This window comes from Castanea sativa, chromosome 11 (assembly GCF_040712315.1).
Source record: "Castanea sativa cultivar Marrone di Chiusa Pesio chromosome 11, ASM4071231v1".
Classification (NCBI taxonomy): domain Eukaryota; kingdom Viridiplantae; phylum Streptophyta; class Magnoliopsida; order Fagales; family Fagaceae; genus Castanea; species Castanea sativa.
The window spans coordinates 53,538,115-53,561,861 of NC_134023.1; the positions used below are offsets into that span (position 1 = coordinate 53,538,115).

The following is a 23,747-nucleotide window of genomic DNA, read 5'->3' on the forward strand; positions in this document are numbered from 1 at the left end:
GTGGGCACTAGAAATTGGATATGCTTTGTGCTTTCTAAAATTCTATTCATTTATTTGGATATAAATAGATTTAATATTATCATATAAATAATAATTGAAATAAATATTTTTCAAAAAAATAATTTAAATAAATACCAACATAATGACATTCAATACATATTCAATATTTATAGAATAACAAAATCAAATTCACTTATTTTAAAAGAGTTCATATATTATATTAAAGTCAACACAAGATAATAATCAAAAATTGATTTTAAATTAGTTTTTAATTGTTGTCTAATTTTATGCTACTATCCTTTTTTTTCCCGAACAAAACGCTATGTATCTAATTTCATTTTTTTTTTAAATTTTTGGTACCGAGCGATCCATTCTTAATACTCAACCTAAAAACTGAGATAATTGTCTCACTCACCTAATTAAGACCACATCGTCATCACTGTTGTAGAACGTTTTCATGTATATGCATGCATTACAATCTAGTGAATATAGTTTTTAAAACTTTGTGTGGTGGATATGTTACAATCTTCCAAAATTTATATCACACTTGGGAGGATATGAACCATATAATTTGCTTGTAGAATTCTTTATATAAGGAGGTTTTTTTCTCCTCACCCCATTGGCCTAAGATCCAGAATCCCTATTAAAAGATAAACTTTTCAACATGAGAGACAAGATGGTGGGGTAATTTATACAGCCCTCGAAAAGACCCATAGATTCTTTATACAACCTTATGACACTACAGATTCTTTATCAATAAGTTTAGAGTCACAAAAATTGTCATAAAAAATTCAAAATTATTGAGGTAGTAAGATATACAACCCTCAAAAAGACCCATCATTTTGAATCAAGTGCCAAGAGGTTGTGGGTTCAAGTACCGAATACATACTCAAACTTCAAAATGCAGAAAACAAGGTAATGAGGTTAAGTAGCGGTACGCCTTGCTATGCACTGGTGGTACCCATGAGAGTAGTTGTATGCCTTGATATGCACTGGTGGTACCCATGAGCTTACCAAAAAGCCCAAGTGACAATGTACCATGGGGGTGGGGGTTGATGACTACACAAGCGAATCCCCCTTTTTTTTCCCTAGAAAATAAAAGAGATGATAAAGTGATGTCAATAGGGGGCGTAGATAAAAACCAATAAAAACTTGTTAATGCAACTATATTATGAAAAATGTCATGCAGCATTACTCATTCTTTAATTGTTATGTTTCAATGGTCATTAACTAATTAAAAAAGTTGAAAATTCATAAGAAAAAATATATGGCTGCAAACAAGTTGAATCAAGTTGAATTTAAAACTTATATGAATTTTTTTTATTAATTTTATCTCGAACATGAGCCAAAATTGGATCAAGCTCAATTTCACTGCCCAACAAAATTATATGTTCAAATTTGTTCACATATTACTTGTACTTGATTATTAACTTATTATTTTTCTATAAATATTAAACACTACAACTAAAATTCTATAAAAAAATTATAATTATACAATGAGAATTAATAATTAAATTATATTTGAGGGAAGAAAATCAAATTTAGCCCAAGAATTTGCAATTTTGTCTTAAAATAAAATCCAAAAGAGAAGTTGGGAACTCATAGGCCTTTGGGTTCACAAACCCGGCCCATGAACACAGGCCTCAAAGAGAAAACATAAACCCTAGCGGCCTCTCTCTCTTCGTCTCTCTCTCTCTCTCTCTCTCTATATATATACATATATAAAGCAATTAACGAAACGATACGCTTAGCCTGGCCGCTCGTGAACAGAGAGTTCATCGTCTAGGGTTTCCAGCTCCTCCTAAGCCCCAACCAAAATGGTACTCTCTCAGCTTTTTGATGTTCAAGTTTGGGATCTGATTTATGTTTTTGGCATTTGGGTTTTGACAAAACTGTTAGCTTTTAGCTTGAAATCGTGTTTGCTTTCATTTTTCCCTGTTGTTTGGTTGCTGAGAAAATAATAGAGGAGAAATTTTGTTCGTTTGTTTGTTGTTTGTATGATGTTATTATGCTTACCCATATGCTAGTTTAGCTTGAATCTGATGATTTTTTCCTGTTTGGATATTATTATATGGTTTTTTTTTTAAAATATTTTTTTTGAAATCAGCTTAAGCAAACCAATTGAAATAGATGGTTTAAGTAGCTTAGAGGCTTTGAATCTATTAAAGATTTTCTGGGTTGTTTATATTTTGTTGGAATTTTTAATTGCTGAAGTAATATTAAAAGAAAATAGCTCAATCCTGTTTGAACAATAGTATTATAGATGATTGTCTTCTTTTTACCCAGAAGACAATGGTTTTAAGGTTTATATGTTTCGATGTGCTGTGATAGTGTGGATTGGAGTTAGGGTGGTTCTGTTTGTAATGGTATGGAGATCCTATAATTTTGGACATACTATGTTGGGTGGTAACTAAAGTTGTGATTCCAATTGGGTTGATATGAATAGGTTTAACCGGTTTTTTGGGATGTGTACATTTTGCTTCTGAAAATGTCCATGCAACTTAAAGAGTGGTAGTACTTGTGCACTGCTTTATGGGTCTACTTTGTACTTTGATATCCTAGGCTGCTGTTTTATTGTCCTATTTTTGTGACAGCATGTGGTGTAATCTGATCTATGTGATTTCTTACTGATTTTGTATGTAATGAGATGACTTATTTCATAATTTTTTGGAAGTCTTTCTTTAATTATATGAGTAAAAGCAGTGTGATATTTTTTTTCCCTTGAGCTTTTGATTCTAGTGTTGTTTCTTTGTTCCTGTTTACCAGTAATGGATGTGTTTATTGTTGGTTGACATTAATCATAGATATGAAAATGACCATTTCTGGGTTGCATTTTGATTTTTTTTTTTCCTTCATGTTTCCTTGATTTTGTGTATCTTTCTTTGGCTTTGGTCTAATTTTTTAGGTTTGGTTTGGTTTTGTTTATGTGAGATGGAATTGGGATCTGATCAGATGATGAGAGTTATTAGTTTTGAATGCTAACACTCCGTGAAGCTTTTCAAACCGAGCTTTTTAAAACTGATGCTCACCCAAAATCCGTAGTTAACAGTTTCTTTCATTTTTAATCTCTTTAATTATTTGATATTCGTTTTTTTTAATGATTAATTTCACCTTCTATATATTTAGAATTAGAGCTGAGTTAATTAACTGCTAAGACTTTCGAGATTTTCTTTTTCGAATTTCGATTATTGGGTCGTAAAAATTGGAGCAAGATTGATAACATAAGGACAATCAGCATTTTTACCAAAACCTAATCTAATTTATTAGAATGCAATCAAATTAGATAAGGTAATTCTGTTTTGGTAGAAATCTGTGGCTGTGTTTGATATTTTCTCATCACAGTTAAAGCGTAATAGGCACTTCAGTTGACAAAGATGATGTAAACTATATGATAAAAAGTTCAACTAATTTATTATGTAGTTTCTTTTATAGGTAAGTTCTACAAACAGGTCCAACTCAAGGATTCACACCTTTTGACAGCAAGTTTTTTCCAACTAATTTGTTAATTTCGTTTTTTGTTGAGTAATTTTATTAAAAGTTCAACTAATTTATTATGTAGTTTACTTATCAAAAAAAAAAAAAAACTAATTTATTATGTAATTTATACATACATAGTAATATTAAAAATATTATTGGGAAATTTATACATGCATAGTAATATTAAGGAGTTAGTCTTATAGTTTAACTCACAATTTGGACAGTCATCTAATTGCCCCAAACAAAAATTCTCACTGTTTTTAATTGTATTATCGAAAATATTTATTAAATTTTTTTTAGGGAAAAAAAAAAACTCTCAAGACTGTCTAGACTATCAGGACGGCAGCGTTTCAAAGATAGCATGTGAAAAGATGCAATAAGTGAAACGGTGCGGCGGTCAAGCTTAAGTATGCGAGTAAAATGACGTCACTTTAGCAGGTTTTAGCAAATAGGGTTTCCAGTGTCCCTCCTTACTCTATGCAGTATATATAAGGAGCTTTGTAGTGCTAGTTAGCAAAACCTCAAGTTTCTGCAAACTGAACTTAAGTACATGCATCTCTTTCCGTTACAAAGTCTTCGTTTTTACTTTTGTTGTTATGTGTTTTTGGCTTCGTGTTTCTTTGATTTTGTATCTTTCTTTGGCTTTGGTCTAATTTTTTAGGTTTGGTTTGGTTTGGTTTTGTTTATGTGAGATGGAATTGGGATCTGATCAGATGATGAGAATTATTAGTTTTGAATGCTAACACTCCGTGAAGCTTTTCAAACCGAGCTTTTTAAAACTGATGCTCACCCAAAATCCGTAGTTAACAGTTTCTTTCATTTTTAATCTCTTTAATTATTTGATATTCGTTTTTCTTTAATGATTAATTTCACCTTCGATCTATTTAGAATTAGAGCTGAGTTAATTAACTGCTAAGACTTTCGAGATTTTCTTTTTCAAATTTTGATTATTGGGTCGTAAAAATTGGAGCAAGATTGATAACATAAGGACAATCAGCATTTTTACCAAAACCTAATCTAATTTATTAGAATGCAATCAAATTAGATAAGGTAATTCTGTTTTGGTAGAAATCTGTGGCTGTGTTTGATATTTTCTCGTCACAGTCAAAGCGTAATAGGCACTTCAGTTGACAAAGATGATGTAAACTACATAATAAAAAGTTCAACTAATTTATTAGGCATAGAACTATGCCTAATTTTATTAAAAAGTTCAACTAATTTATTATGTAGTTTTTTTTATAGGTAAGTTCTACACATGCTTCTAAAGAGCACCAAGTCATGCGCATCCGTGCTACACCATATATCTGAAGGTCAAAGGTTTAGCATATTTTAACTAAAAGGCTACCAAAATTGTTTATAAAATTTTTTTTGTGGTCCACAGTGTGGTTTCACCAGAAAAGTTAACAATAAGTTCTTGCTCTCCAAATTAGTGGCTTAGCCATTGTCCTTCCTAAAGATCAAATATTTACAATATTTTAATAGTTGCAAGTCAGAACTATAACAGCCTAAATTTAAGAGTTAGCCATAGAGTACCAAGGCCAAAAGTTCAAAGCACAAGAAACACTTTGCATAATGAAAGTACTATTGAGAACTTCAGGACATGACAAAAGGCATCGGCTTTTGGAGGTACAATCATATTATGCCAATCAAGTTTAAGACAAAAAAGTTCATGTATCAAGCATTTCCATGTTAATAATAAAAATAAAAGGAACAGTAACAACAACATATGAAGACATAATTTGATGTATTTTATTTATACCTTAAACTAGTGACCTAGATCAATACCGTCAACAACCCGAAATCGTGAATCTGCAGATGTGATGAGAACTTCTGATGAACTTCCTGGACCAAACTGTTTAAATAAACTGATCAGAAACTTAAAAGTATCAACCAAACTTGTCTCTCAAAGTAAATTAGGAAATCAAAATAATTCAAAACTAGAAGAAGTTTGCTTAATTTTTTGCACCTACAAGACAATTTGTAATCGTCAGCCAATGCAGCCAAATACTGCCACTCCAGTTCTGAGAATAATGACTATGATTCAACCCAGGAGAAACGGAAAATTTGGGGGAGAAAGAGTGTGGCTCTATGGTAAAAGCTAAAAAAAGTTTATATAAGGTAAATTTTGAACCCTAAATTATGCATCAATGTTTGACTTCATATGCATCAATGTTTGACTTCATACCCGAACTACCAACTAAAATTTAGACCCATAAATTTTTGAAAATGGTTCAATGTTACCCTTGCCCGTCCTCTCCTTTTGGAAACGAAGTGATGCCTATGAGAGTAGCTTACAGACGTGAGTTAATTTGTAGTTAACTTTGATTCGTACTAACAAAACTAAATAGTTTGAAGGTAACACGACTTGTATAATTGTGGCTATTTTTTTACAATAAGTAAACAAACAATGAAATATTTTCAAAAAATTTAAGGACTATAGTGACACAATTGATTGTTTATGAACACAATTTAACCTTAAATTGTAGTTCAAAGGATAAAAATAGTCATTTGGCCAAAACAGAACGAATGAAGAAATAAGTTTTTCTCATTCAAAGCTAAATTTTTTATTAGAATGTTAGAGGATGGGACAGCTCCTCTCCTATTTGTTTAATCAAAAAACTAAAGGGTAAAGAAAGTTTGCAAAATTGCATCATATAATGAGATTTTAAGTATTACTGGTAAGTAATACAAGATGGTAAGTAACTCTTGTTTTGACAGCAGTTAAGCAACACAACCAAAAAAAAAATCTTATTTTTTTTTGGTGGTAAAACAACCAAAAAGATTTCAACACATATAAACAGACTAATAAATGATGGGAAGACTAAGTCTCTAATCAAAACCACATGATTCTAATGCAAAGCCAAAGACAAAGAGGCCCCCAAAATATGCTTAATTCTTATAGAAGCCCCACTTCGAAGCTTGAAGTTCCTCCCACAAAATGAAATGAAGTCGTTTTGAACATTTTGTAACTATGTGAAACATGAGACCTTTTGTAGTTTTGTACTTCAAGAACCAGCTGCTAACTCAAAAGCATAATTCTTGATTAGGTTACTAAGGCCAAGGATACTTTATCTGTAAGGAAAATCCTGACTTATTTTTGCATTTCACCCTCAAGTAAAGTCCATTCAGTCCTTAAATTAACCTTTCAAAAAGAATTTAAGCAACCATATACACAATGTTTGGTGACTTGCTGTTCATCCCGCCACAAAACCTTAATCAAGATCATCGACTCATTGAAGTGAGATGAGTTCTACTCAATCTAAGCAATTTGATGTATTTCTTCCTATTTTATGCTTCTAGTTTGTTATCTACAGTTCTAGACCCATAAAACTTCATCACTAGCTCTACTACCAACTATCAAAGCTCCTCCTAATTGATTCAAGTCATTTCCGTTAATGTTAAAGCTGTCCTATAAGAAATATTGTAAATAAGATCCTATGCCCTTGTAAAATGGCTATCTATTCACCAATATGATATCAAAGTTCTGCCCACATCAAGTTTTGGCTAAAATGTCCTAGAAGTTTTATTTTCGAAGCAATTACTATATAAAACTACAAACTGGTTTGGAATTTGGGAGTCTATTTCAACCAAATAGACAACAACGTGCTTCACAAAATTTCTCATACATTATCACCAAACAGAGTAACACACGAAAAAATCACAAACCACAAACCCACATGAAAAAATCAATCATAATTTCGGAAAAAAACCACAAACCCACATGAAAAATTCACACAATAAGAAAATTACCTGAGAGAACTAAGTGAGAGTGGAGAGGGTGCTTGAGAGTGGAGAGGGTGAGTGAGAGAGAGAGAGAGGCGTGAGAGTGGGTCGATGAGTGAGAGAGGCGTGAGATCGCTTTGGTCTGTGTGAGAGAGTGACAGGGTGAGTGAGAGTGGAGAGGCGTTAGAGATTGTGTGTTTAATTTTGAAAAAGCCCTATTAGAAATCGAGTCTTAGAGACTCGGTTTCCAGGTGGCTTCCACGTGGATTAACCACATCACACACAAATCGATGCTTAAAGAGTTGGCTTATAAATCGAGTCTATAAAACTCGATTTCCAGGTAGACGCTACATGGACAAAATGCCAACTCAAACGCGATCAGAACATGAAAACCGAGTCTTTGAGACTCGATTTATAAGCCAAAAAATCGAGTCTTTTAGACTCGAGATGTTAGTATTATATAAACTTTCGTAACAGTGACTACTAACTATATAGTTAGAAAATTATGGTTAATTTTCCATTTTCACCTGAAATTGGGTAATTGTTGTCCATCATTTGGATGGAATATGCTAGTTGTGATGTAGTTTATGAAAGTGATTTGATTGTTGATTCCAAACTAGATTACTTAAAAGAATTTAATCTATTCAGGAGCAAATTTTGTCGGATTCTCAAAAGCTTGGAAGCAGGATTTTCAGCTGGGTTTGTAAGAGTTTGACATAGCTTTTAGGTACCCCTGTTCAATGGAACCATTCCATCACAATGTGATTAAAGGCATAGCGTTACCATTATAATGACCAATTTTAAGATGCACTTGTATGTAGCAGATCCTATTTAACTTACAGCCTTGACCATGTTATGACCATCAGATACCTACCTATAGCAAGTACTGAAAAAGTAATCCCTGAAGCTACCCATTGAAAGCAACTAGGGAACATAAGCTAGGCCAGGGTAAGTATTATTAGTTTAAAATTTTTAAGATTTACCAAGAAAAGGGAGGTAAAAGAAAAGAAAAGAAAAGAAAAGGAAATTGATGCTATTTATCCAGGACTTCTGGATAAAGTTTTTTAGTTCCAGTGACTGAGGAGCATTGTCCTTTTGTCTTGGAGTGAAAATCCTACGGCATGGAGGACTGCAGTGGCATTATTTAAGTTTTAAGACCACTTTCAACTGAGTTCTATTGGGCCAAGATCTTATATACTTCATTGGGAAGATTTGGTATTTCACGGATCCAAAAGTTATTATTGTGGACACCGCATCATTTTGAAGTAGTTATCATTCTTTGTTCAATGGAATGGAAATTAAATGACATGAACCTGTGAACCTATTTACACTTGCTTTTTTTGAAAATTAGATTTTCATTATGAAAGAAACTCTCTATTTTGAAGCAAAAATAGAAAGGACAATTTTCCTTTGAAGATGAAAAAAAAATCAATTACAATAGGGTAGAGGGTCATTGGAAATACCATGAGTTGTTAGTTGAGTTACAAAGCTTTTGACGGAATGAGTGTACCATTGAGCATCTGGTCCAAGGACTTCAGACATGACTAAGGTTCGGTTTAAACACTTATAAAGAAGTCGTAGTGTATTAATTTCCCCAAAGCATCTGGTCTGAGGACTTCAGGCATGACTAAGGTTCAGTTTAAACACTTATAAAGATGTCGTAATGTATTAATTTCCCCAAAGCATCTGGTCCGAGGACTTCAGGCATGACTAAGGTTTAGTTTAAACACTTATAAAGATGTCGTAGTGTATTAATTTCCCTAAAGCATTTGGTCCGAGGACTTCAAGCATGACTAAGGTTCAGTTTAAACACTTATAAAAGAAGAATAACAAGAAGCACAACACATTTATACAACGAGTGATCATATTGATAAAGGAAACTTTTATTAATAATAATACCTCTTCAGGTTGTTTACATTCCAAGGGCGTGGTATTACATGCTCATCTAAGTCTTCAAGAAAGTATGCTCCTATACCAGCCACTGAGGTGATGCGATATGACCCTTCCCAGTTGGGCCTTAGCTTCCCCCATGCTGGGTTCTTCGCCGTACCTAGAACCTTTCTCAACACCAAGTCTCCTGGTGTTAACGGCCTCAGCTTCACATTGGCATCATAGCCTTGCTTGAGCTTATGTTGGTAATAAGCCAATTGGACCATTGCATTTTCTCTTCTTTCTTCTATTAGGCCTAGGCTTCTTTCTAGCAGTCTGTCGTTATTGCTCGGATCAAAAGAACTTCTTCTCAGCGTTGGGAAGTTGGTCTCTAAGGGAATAACAACTTTGGCTCCATAGGTCATCGAGAAGGGGGTCTCCCCTGTCGATCTGCGAGGTGTGGTTCGGTATGTCCAGAGGACATGAGGGAGTTCCTTCACCCATTTTCCCTTGGCATCGTCCAACCTCTTCTTGAGTCCGTTTACTATGACCTTGTTAACAGTCTCGGCCTACCCATTCCCTTGGAGATAAGCTGGGGTGGAGTATCGATTTGTAATTCCAAGATTGCAGCGGTATTGCCTGAAGGCTTTGTTGTCGAACTGAAGGCCATTGTCCAAGATGAGGGTATGAGGGACTCCAAACCGCGTCATGATGTTCCTCCAAAAAAACTTCTTGGCATCTATATCTCTGATATTTGCCAAGGGCTCAGCTTCGACCCACTTCGTGAAGTAATTCGTGCCGACTAGCAAATACCTCTTGTTCCCCGTTGCCTTGGGAAAATGGCCAACAATGTCCAAGCCCCATTGAGCAAATGGCCAAGGGCTAGTCAGAGGGTTAAGGATCCCTCCTGGCTGGTGTATGTTTGGTACGAATCTTTGACATTGGTCGCACTTCCTTACATATTCTTGTGCTTCCCTTTGCATGTTGGGCCGCCAATAGCATTGAGTGATGGCTCTGTGTGACAAAGATCTTTCTTTAGTGTGGCTCCCACAAATCCCTTTATGTAACTCTTTCAGGAGTAATTCTGTTGCCTTGGGATGTATGTAGAGTAGGTATGGCCCTGAAAAGGAGCGTTTGTACAATTTCTGATCCTCGAACAGCCAGAACCGTGGGGCCTTCCTTCGTATTTTGTCAGCTCCTAAATTTTCCTCGGGTAGGATATCCTCTCTTAAGAATCGTACTATGGGGTCCATTTAGCTAGGTTCCACTCTGACCTGGTGGATGTGAACCACCTCTCTATTCATCTCTGTGGGCTTGCACAAGTCTTCCACGAGGATGACCTGGGGTAAACTTTGTGCTAAGGAGGTTGCAAGTGTTGCTAAGGAATCAGCGTGCGAGTTTCCACTTCTAGGGATATGCAACAGGTCAAAAGATTCGAAGCCTAATCGCAAACCTTTAACCTGACTCAAGTACCTTCGCATTCTTTGATCTTTTGCTTCAAACTCCCCCTTCACCTGGCTGACGACCAATCTTGAGTTCGAGAACATTTTTATTGCCTTTCCACCCATTCTTTGAACCATGGACATCCCCATTAGTAAAACCTCATACTCAACTTCGTTGTTCGTGGCCGAAAAGTCCAGTCTCAATGATTTCTCAATAATAATTTTTTCGGGGGATAATAGAACGAGCCCCACTCCGGATCCCTTCTGATTCGCTGCATCATCGACGTATACTTTCTAGGGTATGAGACCTTGTTGGGAGATCATGCCAAATGATTTTCCATTTATGTTCCGCTTCTCTGCTTCTTCTCCAACGGGGATTCAGCAAACTCAGCTACCAGGTTCGCGAGGACCTGGCCCTTGACGGAGGTGCGAGGCATGTATTTGATGTCGAAAGCCCCTAGGATCGTCCCCCACTTGGCAACCCTTCCCGTGTAATTGCACTTCGGAGCAGAGCTCTGAGCGGGAGTTGAGTTAGGACAATTACCGTGTGGGCTTGGAAGTAATGGGGGAATCTTCATGTAGTATGTACCTCCGCCAAAATGGCCTTCTCTAGTGGCAGATAACGGATTTCGGCTTCATGCAGTGATTTACTCACGTAGTAAACTGGCCTTTGTATGACGCTGTCAACTCGTATCAGTACTAAGCTTACTGCATGAGGGGCCACAACAATATAAGCAAACAAGACCTCATCCACCTCGGGGCTGGACATGATAGGTGGCCGAGAGAGATAATCTTTGAGCTGCTGGAAGGTTAAGGCACACTCCTCTGTCCACTCAAATCCCTTCCACTTATTCATCAATAGGAAGAAGGGTCTGCATCTATTTGCTGACCAAGAGATAAATCGGTTTAAGGCAGTAGTCATTCCAGTCAGCTTTTGGACTTCCTTGGGGTTCTGAGGTCGCTATAAATTGTTGATTACTTTAATCTGATCAGGGTTAACTTCGATTTCGCGATGAGTGACCATGTACCCCAAAAACTTCCCTAAACTGACTCCAAAAGAACACTTGGAAGCATTGAGTCACAGTTTGTGCTTCCTTAGAATGTCAAAAATGTTCCCAAAGTCTCCTAGGTATTCGGACACTACCTTACTCTTCACCACCATATCGTCTATATAGACCTTAATACTCTTGCCCACCTGTGGCTCAAACATTCTAGTCATCATCCTTTGGTAGGTGGATCTTGCATTTTTCAAACCGAACGGTATCACTTTGTAGTGGTAGTTCCCAACCAGAGTGACAAAAGCTGTCTTTTCTTGATTCTCCAGAGTGAGTGGTATCTGGTGGTACCCTTGAAAGGCGTCTAAGAAGCTCATTTGATGATGGCCCACAGTAGCATCCACCAGCTGGTCAATCCTTGGCATAGGGAAGGGATCCTTTGGGCAAGCCTTGTTTAGATCTGTGAAATCTACACACACTCGCCATTTCCCACTCTTCTTCTTTATTACGACAGTGTTGGCTAGCCACTCAGGGTAGAAAACCTCCTTGATAGCCCCTACCTGCTTGAGTTTCTTCACCTCGTCTCTGACGGTATCGGAGTGATCCCTAGACGAGCGCTAAAGCGATTGCTTCTTGGGAGTGATGGATGGGTTGACATTTAAGTGGTGGCAGATGAAGCTTGGATCTACCCCCGGAGTCTCGTAAGTGCTCCATGCAAACACATCAACATTTCTTCTAAGAAACTCTATTAGCTCTTCCTTTTCTAGAGGAGGCAGCTGAGCCTTGATCTGAAAGAACTTCTTCGGATCCTCCCCAACAACGATCGATTCCAAATCTTCACATTTCGCCTCCTCGGATGTTCCGTTGGTAGGCAACGTCGGAGTTCTTAATTGCAGCCTCTTCATGTCATACCCAACAATCCTGAGCGTGACCACTAAAGCGTCGTCATGGGGCTGAGTGGTTCCAACCTTATCCTCGTTCGAAAAACTTAGTATTAGCTGGGTGTTCACCCTAGCCTTCTTCGGCTCCGGACCGGCGTCCCTGGCGGGCGGCCGAGCCACTGACATTACCCTGGAAGGACAAGAGCCGGTCCTTCCTGGAGCGGCAAAGATGACATTTATTGTACCCAAAGGGGGCCTTGAAGAAGTGTCTCTCCGGGGTTCTGGATTCGCTAGTCCCTGCGAACTGTTGGAATGATGCAAGAACTGCTTGAGTTTTCCTTCTCGGACTAGCTAGTCCAAATGATCTCACAAATTCCTACAGTCTTCAGTAATGTGCCCTAGGTCCTGATGGTAGTGGCAATAAAGGCTCTGATTGCGCCTCATGGGATTCCCTGCCATCTTATTTGGCCACTTGAAGAATGGCTCGTTCTTAATCATCTCGAGAACTTGGTGTACTGGCTCTCGGAACACAACATTAACCATCTGAGTGTTGGCAGGTCTTGTCTGTCCAGCAAAGTTTCGTCGTGGCCGGTTGTTGTCGTATCGGTCCGGCCTAAAATCCCTCCTCTCTTGAAGGATAACCTTTGCCTTTCCTTTCCCTTGCTGTTGGTCTTCCTCAACCCTTTTATACTTGTCAATTCGATCCATGAGTTGGCATACATTGGTGACCGGTTTGCCAGTTAGAGATTTCCTTAAACCATGCTCGGCAGGGAGGCCAACCTTAAAAGTACTGATGACCACATCGTCAAAGTCACCATCTATCTCGTTGAACATCTCCCAGTATCTGTCCGAGTACGTTTTCAGGGTCTCTCCCTCTCGCATGCTTAAGGATAGTAGTGAGTCTAAGGGTCGAGGAACCTTGCTACACGTAATAAATCTAGCACCAAAGGCTAGGGTGAGCTCCTTAAAGGAATTTATGGAATTCGACCTCAAACCATTGAACCACCTTATCGCCACAGGTCTCAAACTGGACGGAAATACCTTGCACATTAGAGCCTTCCTTAGAATGGACAGCCATCCTTTGGTTGAATTCGCATGCTCTACGGGGTTTGTTCGACCATTGTAAATGGTGAACGTAGGTTGATGAAAACGCCGAGGAAGTTTATCCCCCTCTATCTTGTGCGTGAAAGGTGATTTGGAAATTCAATTCAACGCATTTCCCATAGTGTCACTCCCCAAGCCTTACGAGGCAGGCTCTTGTTCTTATGTCTGCGATGGTGCCCCTTCTCATAGGAGAAAGTCTCACTTGGCTGAGTTCTCGACCTCCGCCTATAATTATCATCCTCTTCGTCACTAGAGGACATGCATGAACTAGAAGGAGATCATTTCCATTGGGCACGGCGTAGCTTCTTTTTCAGGTTGTCAATCTCCTGTTGCATGGCTTTATTGTCATCCTGCTTTTGAGAAACACAACTTCCTACTCGTGAATGGCTTCTGCTTGTATGCGTAGTGTGCATTAGGGGTGTGCGCGGTTCGGTAGGAGCGTTTTTTTCCAAATTTATTACCGAACTGATAGAGATCGATTTTTTCATAATTGGAACCGATGCACACCGCCTAGGGTTGGTTTTCCGACCTATAGCGGTGCAGTTTTTGCGGTGCGGTTTAGTTGGTTTGAAATATTAAAAAAAAACTATTTTTTTATTAATAAAAAAATTGGGCTTTCAAGCCCAATATCAATATATCAACCTGTTCAAGATTTCAAGTAAATACAAACAATTTTTTTTATTTAGCAAGCCATCAAAAATCTAGTCACACATAATCAAAAGCAAAAGAAAAGTAAAAACAAAAGTATATTCCAAAAACCATGCAAAAAATCTGTTCACATAATGATTCAAATGTTTTCATTTCATTCACCAAGCAAAAATAATTTGGAATTGCCTCAATAAGAGTTCAACTCAAAATACTATCATGTAGCATATAAATATCATTAGTGTCACTGTGTGTGTCAGTGTCAATAACAATAAGCGTTAATGTATCCACTTAATAACGTATTACAGAACCATTTGTCACTGTCCACAAATGCCAAAAGAAAGATATACAATTTAAATTAGCATTTAGGAAAAAAAAAATGCTAATTGCTTGTATCTCCAATAATAATCCCACCCATGAATACCAAAATAACTACCATTAGTGAAAATTCCACTACCAATAACATTTACAAATATAATTAGCAGATAGGCAAAAAAATGCTAATTCTTGTAAGTCCTTTGTCCAGTAAGTCTGTGCACTATGCATCATTCTAGAACTCCTACAAAATACTAAACAAAACAAAATAAACACGTGTTAATAACAATAAAATGTTCATGAACAATAGAATATTTATAATTAATACAAATGAATGATAATAGCAAGTATACTTACGTAATACCAACTACTAACTAACTCCAATCAAAGAGTAGCACATCACTCATCATCATCCAACACAACGACGCTTGGATCCTCCTCCATAGGCATTGGGCAAACCGATGCAATTTCTACAATCCCATTCAAAATAAAATGATTCGTAAGCATTGAGCAAATAAATAAAAAATTGATATATATAACAAACAAAATGAACATATATTTACCAGCGTCAATCTCAAAACCATCCATATCCTCCACATTATCCATGCACTCCCGAAGCTTTATTGGTTTTTTTTTCTTTGCATCCTTTAACCAATATTGGGTACGACTTCAACTGTATTAGGAGATAGTGAATTATGGAACGAATCCAAAAGCAGACTTGGATGCAACAGTAGAGACAAGAATAGCCAACACATCACGGGCAATTTGGTAAAGGACTCGATATCTAGAAGAATTCATTTTCCACCACATCAAGATGTCAAAATCTTCCACATCAGGGTCCTCAGAAGATTCTAACAAATACGTATCTAACTCAGATTTTCTTTCCACACTATCCTCGTCTGCCAAATGTTGCTTAAACCTATTATTATAACTTTTAATGCGATCAGACAATGAAGCATTACCAACACTTGGCCTGGAGTCCCTAGACAATGGAACACCACTACCACTAGAACTCGAAGCTCCAGTGTGACCCACTCTCTCCACATACAACCTCTTCAATGCATCCTGAACCTTAGAGCTCATTGCATCCCCCTTGTCTTTTCCATACCACTTCTTAAACCAAAACTTTACATACTTCAATCTATACCTTGGGTCAAGAACAACAGCAACAAAAAGCATCAAATTGATATTATCTATACTTCTCCAATACTTATCATATTTCTGTGGGGGGTAAGATTTATAAAATGAACAAATGGGTCGTGGGCTTGATCAATTGGTACCAATTTTTTTTTGTCATTGGGCCCCTAGGCCCACGAGTCAGCCTATACTACAGACATCCGAGGAACTGTCCGAGGATGAATGTCTCCTTGGATGGGCCCAATGCACACCTTGCGATTTGCCAAAAAGATTAAAGGCAAGGTTCTGGAAAAACTATTGGGTAAGAGGGGGATCCAAGTACCCTCTAGAGGCAACGGCTTGATAGAAATATCTGAGAAAAAGGCTGTTACCTCCACATTAAAGACCCTGCACCTACCTCCCTGGCCGCATTAATGGGGAAATGACCCCTGAACAGTAGGATGAAACTTTCTAGCTATTATTTAAAGACTTGAAGAAGGAGATGAAAGGGGAGAAAAAAAAAAAAAGGAACTAAGAACTGTAATTTTGGCATAAAAGAGAAGTAATATATAAATCGTCCTCGGCTTACATTCGAGGAGGTTCCCTGGTCATATTTGTTTATCATTTGCAAAAATTGTGGCACTCTATCCTGCTTGTCAAGTTTTCAATACCCCTAAACTAGATTTCAAATCTACACTCTACAAATCTTATTGTTTAAGGCTCATTGGGCCTGAGCCCGCGTCTATCTTTAGGTCCAGGTGCAATTGTGCACTTACAATTGGTGCCTTCTGTGGGGATCTAGTGTTGAAGGAACTGGAACACCATGGCAGGCTTAGGCTCACACTATGCAGAACCTCAGGGATCGCAACCTGAAGATCTTTTCGAACGTCTTGAGCGCTGGAGGGATCGAGAAGGGAGCGTTCACACTGTATATCCTGGCACGAGTCATACCTGCGGTGGAGGCAGTGCCACCTATGAAGATGATGCTAAGGCCATGCAAAGGGAGATAAACCACCTCAAGAAGAAGCTGCGTAGCATCAAAGGAAGGCGTGTTTCACCCCCATCTGATCCTTCTTCTGGGGAATTCCAGGGAAGTAGTTACAGTTCAAGGTCGTGGTCACCCCCCAGCAAAACTTCCTCTTGCAAGGAGGGTGACCTACTAGATCGCAGGCACAAGAAGCTCCCCTCCAAGGGCTTGGGGAACGACGCTATGAGCCGGGCGCTACACCAACTCTCTAAATCGCCATTCTCGCGTAGGATTGAGAATGGGAGGCTCCCCAGGCGGTTCACTCAGCCCACCTTCACCATTTATAACGGTTGAATAGACCCGGTGGAACATGTGAGCCACTTTAATCAGAGAATGGAGGTGCATTCTCACAATGAGACCTTGATGTGCAAAGTCTTCCCTTCTAGCTTGGGACCTGTTGCTATGAGATGGTTTAATGGCCTAAAATTGGGGTCTGTCGGTTCGTTTGGGGAACTTACTAGGGCATTCGCGTCACGGTTTATTACATGCAGCAAGGTTCCTCGGTCGTTGGATTCACTTTTATCTATGGCCATGAGGGAGGGTGAGACGTTGAAAGCATACTCCGACAGGTATTGGGAAATGTTCAACGAGATAGACAGAGATTTTGACGAGGTGGCGATTAATACTTTTAAAGTGGGCCTTCCTACTGACCATGATTTAAGGAAGTCCTTGACCAAAAGGCCCGTACGGAGTGTACGTCGCCTTATGGACTGCATTGACGAGTACAAGAGGGTGGAAGAAGACCAACAGCAGGGTAAGGGTAAGGCGAAGGTTATCCTGCAGGAGAAAAGGGATTTCAGGTCGGACAGATATCACAACAATAAGCCGAGGAGAGATTATTCTGGGTAACTTGGCTCGGCAACTCCTCAGGCTGTTAATATTGTATTCCGAGAGCCAGTGCACCAGCTACTGGAGAAAGTTCGTAAGGAACCCTACTTCAGATGGCCTACTAAGATGGCGGGGGACCTTGCGAAGCGGAATCAGAATCTCTTTTGCCATTACCACTAGGATGTGGGTTATACCACAGAGAGTTGTCGGACCCTCTGGAACCATTTGGAGCAGCTCGTTAGCGAGGGGAAGTTGAAGCAGCACCTATACCAACCTAACGGGCAAGACAGTCAGTTTGACTCAAATAATCAGATGAATAATTCATCTCAGCTGTCCTTGGGAACGATAAACGTTATCTTCGCTGCGCCTGGCAGGGCCGGTTCATGTCCCACAAGAGTGATGGCAGTTTCACACTCGCAGGCCGAGGAGGCAGGCGCGAAACCGAAGAGGCTGAGAGTGAATCTGCCCGTTTTGGGATTTTCAGAGGAGGACAAGGCTGGGATCATCCAACCTCATGATGACGCCTTGGTAGTCACTTTGAGGATAGGGAATTACGACGTCAGGAGGGTGATGATTGACCATGGCAGCGGGGCAGATATTATGTCCCCTGATTTATTTAAGGGGTTAAAGTATTGGAGGATCTCACCCCTTACGACTCGCCGTTAATAAGTTTTGAAGGGAAGGCCGTTATACCAAAGGGACAGATTCGATTGCTTGTACAATCTGGCTCGAAAACGGTTGAAGTGGATTTTATTGTGGTCGACGCATATTCCCCATACACAACCATCCTTGCCAGGCCCTAGCTGCACGCTTTGGGTGCTGTCTCCTCCACCTTGCATGTCAAGGTAAAGTTCCCATCGGGGGAATTCATCGAAGAAATTCTTGGTAGCCAATCAGTGGCAAGGCAATGCATATCTGCCGCAGTATTGCATCAGTCCTCGGCTGGAGAGGACTTATAGCAGTTAACGACTCCCGATGCACCTGAAGTGGTGACGTCGGAGGAGACCATGTGTGAAGATTTGGAGAAGTTTTTGGTAGCTGATGATCCTGAAAGGTTCTTCCAAGTTGGGGTACGTTTACTACACCAAGAGAAGATGGAATTGGTGGAGTTTTTAAAGAACAATATCGATGTTTTTGCCTGGGACCCCTACGAGGCTCCAAGGGTTGACCCAAGCTTCATTTGTCACCATTTAAACGTCAACCCTGCTATTGTTCCTAGAAGGCAGCCACCTCGGTGTTCCTCTAAAGAGCACTTCGAGGCTGTTAAAGAGGAAGTGCTCAAGCTTAAGAGGGCCGAGGCTATAAAAGAAGTTTTCTACCTAGAGTGGTTGGCACACACGGTTGTGGTGAAGAAGAAAAACGGAAAGTGGAGAGTATGTGTGGACTTTACAGATTTAAACAAAGCCTGCCCAAAAGACTCGTTCCCTATGCCACGCATCGATCAGCTTGTGGCCACGGTCGAACATCCTTGGATGAGCTTTTTGAATGCCTTCTAGGGTTATCACCAAATCCTTTTGGTGGCGGAAGACTAGGAGAAGACTGCCTTCGTTACTCCAACAGGGAACTATCACTATAAAGTGATGTCATTCGGGTTAAAGAATGCAGGGGCTACTTATCAAAGGATGATGACCAGAATGTTTGAGTCACAACTTGGAGAAACCATTGAGGTATATGTAGACGATATGGTAGTGAAGAGTAAGACAATACCCACGCATGTGAAAGACCTGGATGACACCTTTCAAATACTTAGAAAGTATAAGCTGCGCCTCAATGCCTCAAAGTGTTGTTTTGGGGAAAGTGCCAAAAAGTTTCTAGGCTACATGGTGACTCATAGAGGAATAGAGGTGAATCCAACGCAGGTCAGAGCCATCCAAGGTTTGCAGTCACCTCGAAATCCAAAGGAAGTTCAGAAGCTGGCCGGAATGATTGCTGCTCTCAGCAGATTTATCTCTCGATCAGCTGACAGGTGCAAGCCTTTCTTCCAACTGTTAAATAAATGGAAAGGATTCCAATGGTCCGAGGAGTGCGTTTTAGCTTTCCAGCAACTTAAGGAATATCTTTCCCGGCCACCCATTATGTCTCGGCCGGAGGTTGATGAAATCCTGTTTGTGTACCTAGCTGTCACCGTCCATGCAGTTAGCCTAGTCCTCATAAGGGACGACGACGGGGTGCAAAGACTGGTCTATTATGTCAGCAAATCCTTGAATGAAGCTGAGGTGCGTTATTTACCCTTGGAGAAGGCAATTCTGGCCGTAGTCCATGCTACGCGAAAGCTTCCTCACTATTTTCAATCCCACACCATTGTGGTTTTGACCCAACTACCTCTCAAGTCAGTGTTACGTAATGCTGACTACTCAGGAAGGGTAGCAAAGTGGGGAACTATTTTGGGAGCTGTTGATATCAAATACATGCCATGCACCTCGGTGAAGGGCCAGATTCTCGTAGATTTGGTGGCAGATTTTACTGAACCATTATTGGAAGAAATAGCAAAGAAATCATGCATGGATGAAAAATCAGTTGGCATGATTATGGATAAAAGACCACCGATTTGGAAAGTGTCCATTGATGGGGCAGCCAAACAGAGGGGGTCTGGTGTCGGACTTGTTTTGGTATCCCCTGAGGGAATTGTCTTCAAAAAATCTTTGAGATTAGCATTCTCGGCGACTAATAAAGAGGCCGAGTATGAAGCAGTCTTAGTTGGTATGAACATGGTGCGTAACATGGGAGGAAGAGAGGTTCATATGTTTTCGGATTCTCAATTAGTGGTCAGACAAGTCACGGGGGCCATGGAGGCTAGGGATCCACGAATGCAAGAGTACCTGACCCAGGTCAATCGTTTACAATCTGAGTTTGATTCCTTTATCCTTTCTCACGTTAGAAGTGGAAACGCACATGCAGATTCGTTGGCCACCTTGGCGACGTCCTCGGCTCAATGTTGGCATAGGATTATCCTCATCGAAGAGTTGCTAGAGCCAACTCTGACCACTGCAAGTGCTATTCGTATCCACCTGATAAGGCCTAGACCTTGTGGTATCTATTCTGAAGAGCGACATTCTTCCCAAGGACAAGTCTGAGGCAGATAAGATTCGTCGAAAGGCGCCTCGTTTCTGGCTGTCCGAAGATCAGAAATTGTATAAACGCTCCTTCTCTGGACCATACTTATTATGTGTGCACCCTGAGTCAACGGAGGCACTTCTAGAAGAATTGCATGAGGTAATCTGCGGAAGCCATACCGGGGGGAAGTCCTTGGCCCATAGAGCTTTGACTCATGGATATTGGTGGCCCAACATGTAGAGGGAAGCTCAGGACTACGCAAAAAAGTGTGACCAGTGCTAAAGGTTTGCTCCCAACATTCATCAGCCTAGGGGGGCCCTTAATCCTTTGTCCAGTCCTTGGCCTTTCGCTCAATGGGGATTGGACATAGTAAGGCCATTTCTGAGGGCTGTGGGAAACAAAAGGTGGCTGCTCGTGGGGACCGACTACTTCACAAAGTGGGTCGAAACTGAGCCCTTAACGAATATTAGGGATATCGACTCCAAGAAGTTTATTTGGAAGAATATTATCACTAGATTTGGGGTACCCCACACGCATATTTCAGATAACGGTGTTCAATTTGACAGCAGAGCCTTCAAGAAGTACTACAGTGACATGGGCATCATAAACAGGTACTCTACCCCAGCCTATCCTCAGGGAAATGGGCAGGCTGAGGCCGTTAACAAGGTCATAGTCAGTGGACTTAAGAAGAGGTTGGATGACGTGAAGGGCAGATGGGTAGAGGAGCTACCACATGCTTTATGGACGTATCAGACTACGCCGCGCAAATCCACTGGAGAGACACCGTTCTCTATGATTTATGGGGCCGAGGCGGTAATACCTTTAGAATCTGGTTTCCCAACGCTAAGGACGAGTTCTTTTAGCCCTAAAAACAGTGGCGGCCTCTTGGAAAAAAGCCTGGATTTGGTTGAGGAACGGCGAGAGGTTGCTATGGTCCAAATGGCTTATTATCAGCAGAAGCTTAAGAGAGGGTACGACACCCATGTGAAGTTAAGGCCATTAGCGCCTGAGGATCTGGTGTTAAGAAAAGTTGTTGATACTGCCAAAAACCCAGCTTGGGGAAAGTTGGGACCAAATTGGAAAGGGCCATATCAGATCATTTCTGTAGCAGGCATAGGGTCATATCGACTAGCTGATCTAGATGAAAAAATGGTACAACGCCCATGAAATGTAAACAACCTTTGAAGGTATTATTACTAATAAAAAAAGCACTTGTGTCGTTTGCGTTTCAAATTGTGAATATCTATTTGGGTTTATCTCTTATAATTATTAAATATCAAACAGAAACTTGGTCATGGATGGTCCTCGGACCACATACCTAGTGGAAATTGATATCTCATCATTTGTTAAACAGAACCTTAGTTATGCCGGGTCCATAGACCTTCTACTTTGGGAAAATTAACATCTTGAGTTACTATTATTAAATATCAAATAGAAACTTGGTCATGGATGGTCCTCGGACCACATACCTAGTGAAAATTGATATCTCATCATTTGTTAAACAGAACCTTAGTTATGCCGGGTCCATAGACCTTCTACTTTGGGAAAATTAATATCTTGAGTTACTATTATTAAATATCAAACAGAAACTTGGTCATAGATGGTCCTCGGACCACATACCTAGTGGAAATTGATATCTCATCATTTGTTAAACAGAACCTTAGTTATGCCGGGTCCACAGACCTTCTACTTTGGGGAAATTAACATCTTGAGTTACTATTATTAAATATCAAACAGAAACTTGGTCATAGATGGTCCTCGGACCACATACCTAGTGGAAATTGATATCTCATCATTTGTTAAACAGAACCTTAGTTATGCCGGGTCCACAGACCTTCTACTTTGGGGAAATTAACATCTTGAGTTACTATTATTAAATATCAAACAGAAACTTGGTCATGGAGGGTCCTCAGACCACATACCTAGTGGAAATTGATATCTCATCATTTGTTAAACAGAACCTTAGTTATGCTGGGTCCATAGACCTTCTACTTTGGGGAAATTAATATCTTGAGTTACTATTATTAAATATCAAACAAAAACTTGGTCATAGATGGTCCTTGGACCACATACCTAGTGGAAATTGATATCTCATCATTTGTTAAACAGAACCTTAGTTATGCCGGGTCCATAGACCTTCTACTTTGGGAAAATTAACATCTTGAGTTACTATTATTAAGTATCGAACAGAAACTTGGTCAGGAATGGTCCTTGGATCATATACCTTGTATAAATTGATGTCTTCTTATTTGTTACAAATTCTTAAGCATCAAGTAGAAAGTTGATAATGTAGGGTCCTCGGACCCTGTACCTCGGCAAAATTAACGTTCCAAGTTACAAATTCTAAGTATCACATTGATATGCGCGGTTCTCGGCCCATATGCCTTGTGCAAAGTGATGTCGTACTTACTATCAAAACAAAGTTTACTTTAGAAATGCTAGCAAAAATCCATGTCGTGTTAATGTTGAGATTTTGATGAAGTATTTTTTATCACTTCATGCCTCAAATTAAATTCTATGTTAGCTTGGTAAGCGTTATCATTCTGTTGCACATGTTATATTCTTAAGGTGTAATTTGTGAAGCACAAATTAAGCATGTGTACTATTGTTTAAAGTTACGATAGTTCAACTATTGGAATTCGAGTTAGTTGTCTCATTCATTCTTTCTTTTTGTGCTAATGAGAGCTCTTATGGTAAAAACAAAAATAATATAAATAAAATTCAAATGAAGATCAAACAATATAGATTTTCATTAATTGTTCTTGATATACATTACAATGAAAATCTCAACTACAAAAAAAAAAGTCCTAGGTTTAGCCCTAAGCTTTTGGAGGGGGGTCTTGCTGAGAAGTACTGGTGGCCTTGGTATTCTTTAGTTCCATTTCAAAGGAAGACATGACTTGTTTTCCTTTGTTCGCTACAGTTGGTGGGGGGACAATGGGCTCAGCGCTTTGACTTGGGGCCTTCTCAGCACCTTCACCCTGTTCCTTCTCTTTATTGGAACTTGTAAGTTTTGTAGGAGCTGGAATGGGCTCTGGGATCACTGGAGGGGGCGCAGAAGGAGTTGTCTCAGGGGCAGGAGTGACAGCAGGAGGCTCTTCTATCTCTTGTATGTCCAGGGGAAGCTAAGTGTTCTCGGGCCTCCTCAGCTCGGAAGTTAAGGGAATCCCTGCTGCAGTTAAGGCTTCCCCCCAAACCTGCTGACAGTATTCTCGGCACAGAGCCGCGAACTCCTTTGTCAGCTGGTTTTGTGTGGCCTCCACCCTTTCGT

General features: G+C 39.7%; 1 protein-coding gene and 2 non-coding genes across 3 annotated transcripts; 2 read left to right on the forward strand and 1 right to left on the reverse strand.

Annotated features, from left to right (window-relative positions):
- Positions 1-2,946: 2,946 nt before the first annotated feature.
- On the forward strand, positions 2,947-3,028 carry LOC142618127 (small nucleolar RNA SNORD36). Its single transcript, XR_012841177.1, has one exon. It is a non-coding gene; the product is annotated as a small nucleolar RNA SNORD36 (small nucleolar RNA).
- Positions 3,029-4,184: 1,156 nt separating this feature from the next.
- On the forward strand, positions 4,185-4,266 carry LOC142618125 (small nucleolar RNA SNORD36). Its single transcript, XR_012841176.1, has one exon. It is a non-coding gene; the product is annotated as a small nucleolar RNA SNORD36 (small nucleolar RNA).
- Positions 4,267-15,144: 10,878 nt separating this feature from the next.
- Positions 15,145-15,630, reverse strand: LOC142616719 (zinc finger BED domain-containing protein RICESLEEPER 1-like). The gene has a single exon (XM_075789512.1). It carries the CDS (start codon positions 15,628-15,630, stop codon positions 15,145-15,147), a length of 486 nt encoding a protein of 161 aa, XP_075645627.1.
- Positions 15,631-23,747: the final 8,117 nt, after the last annotated feature.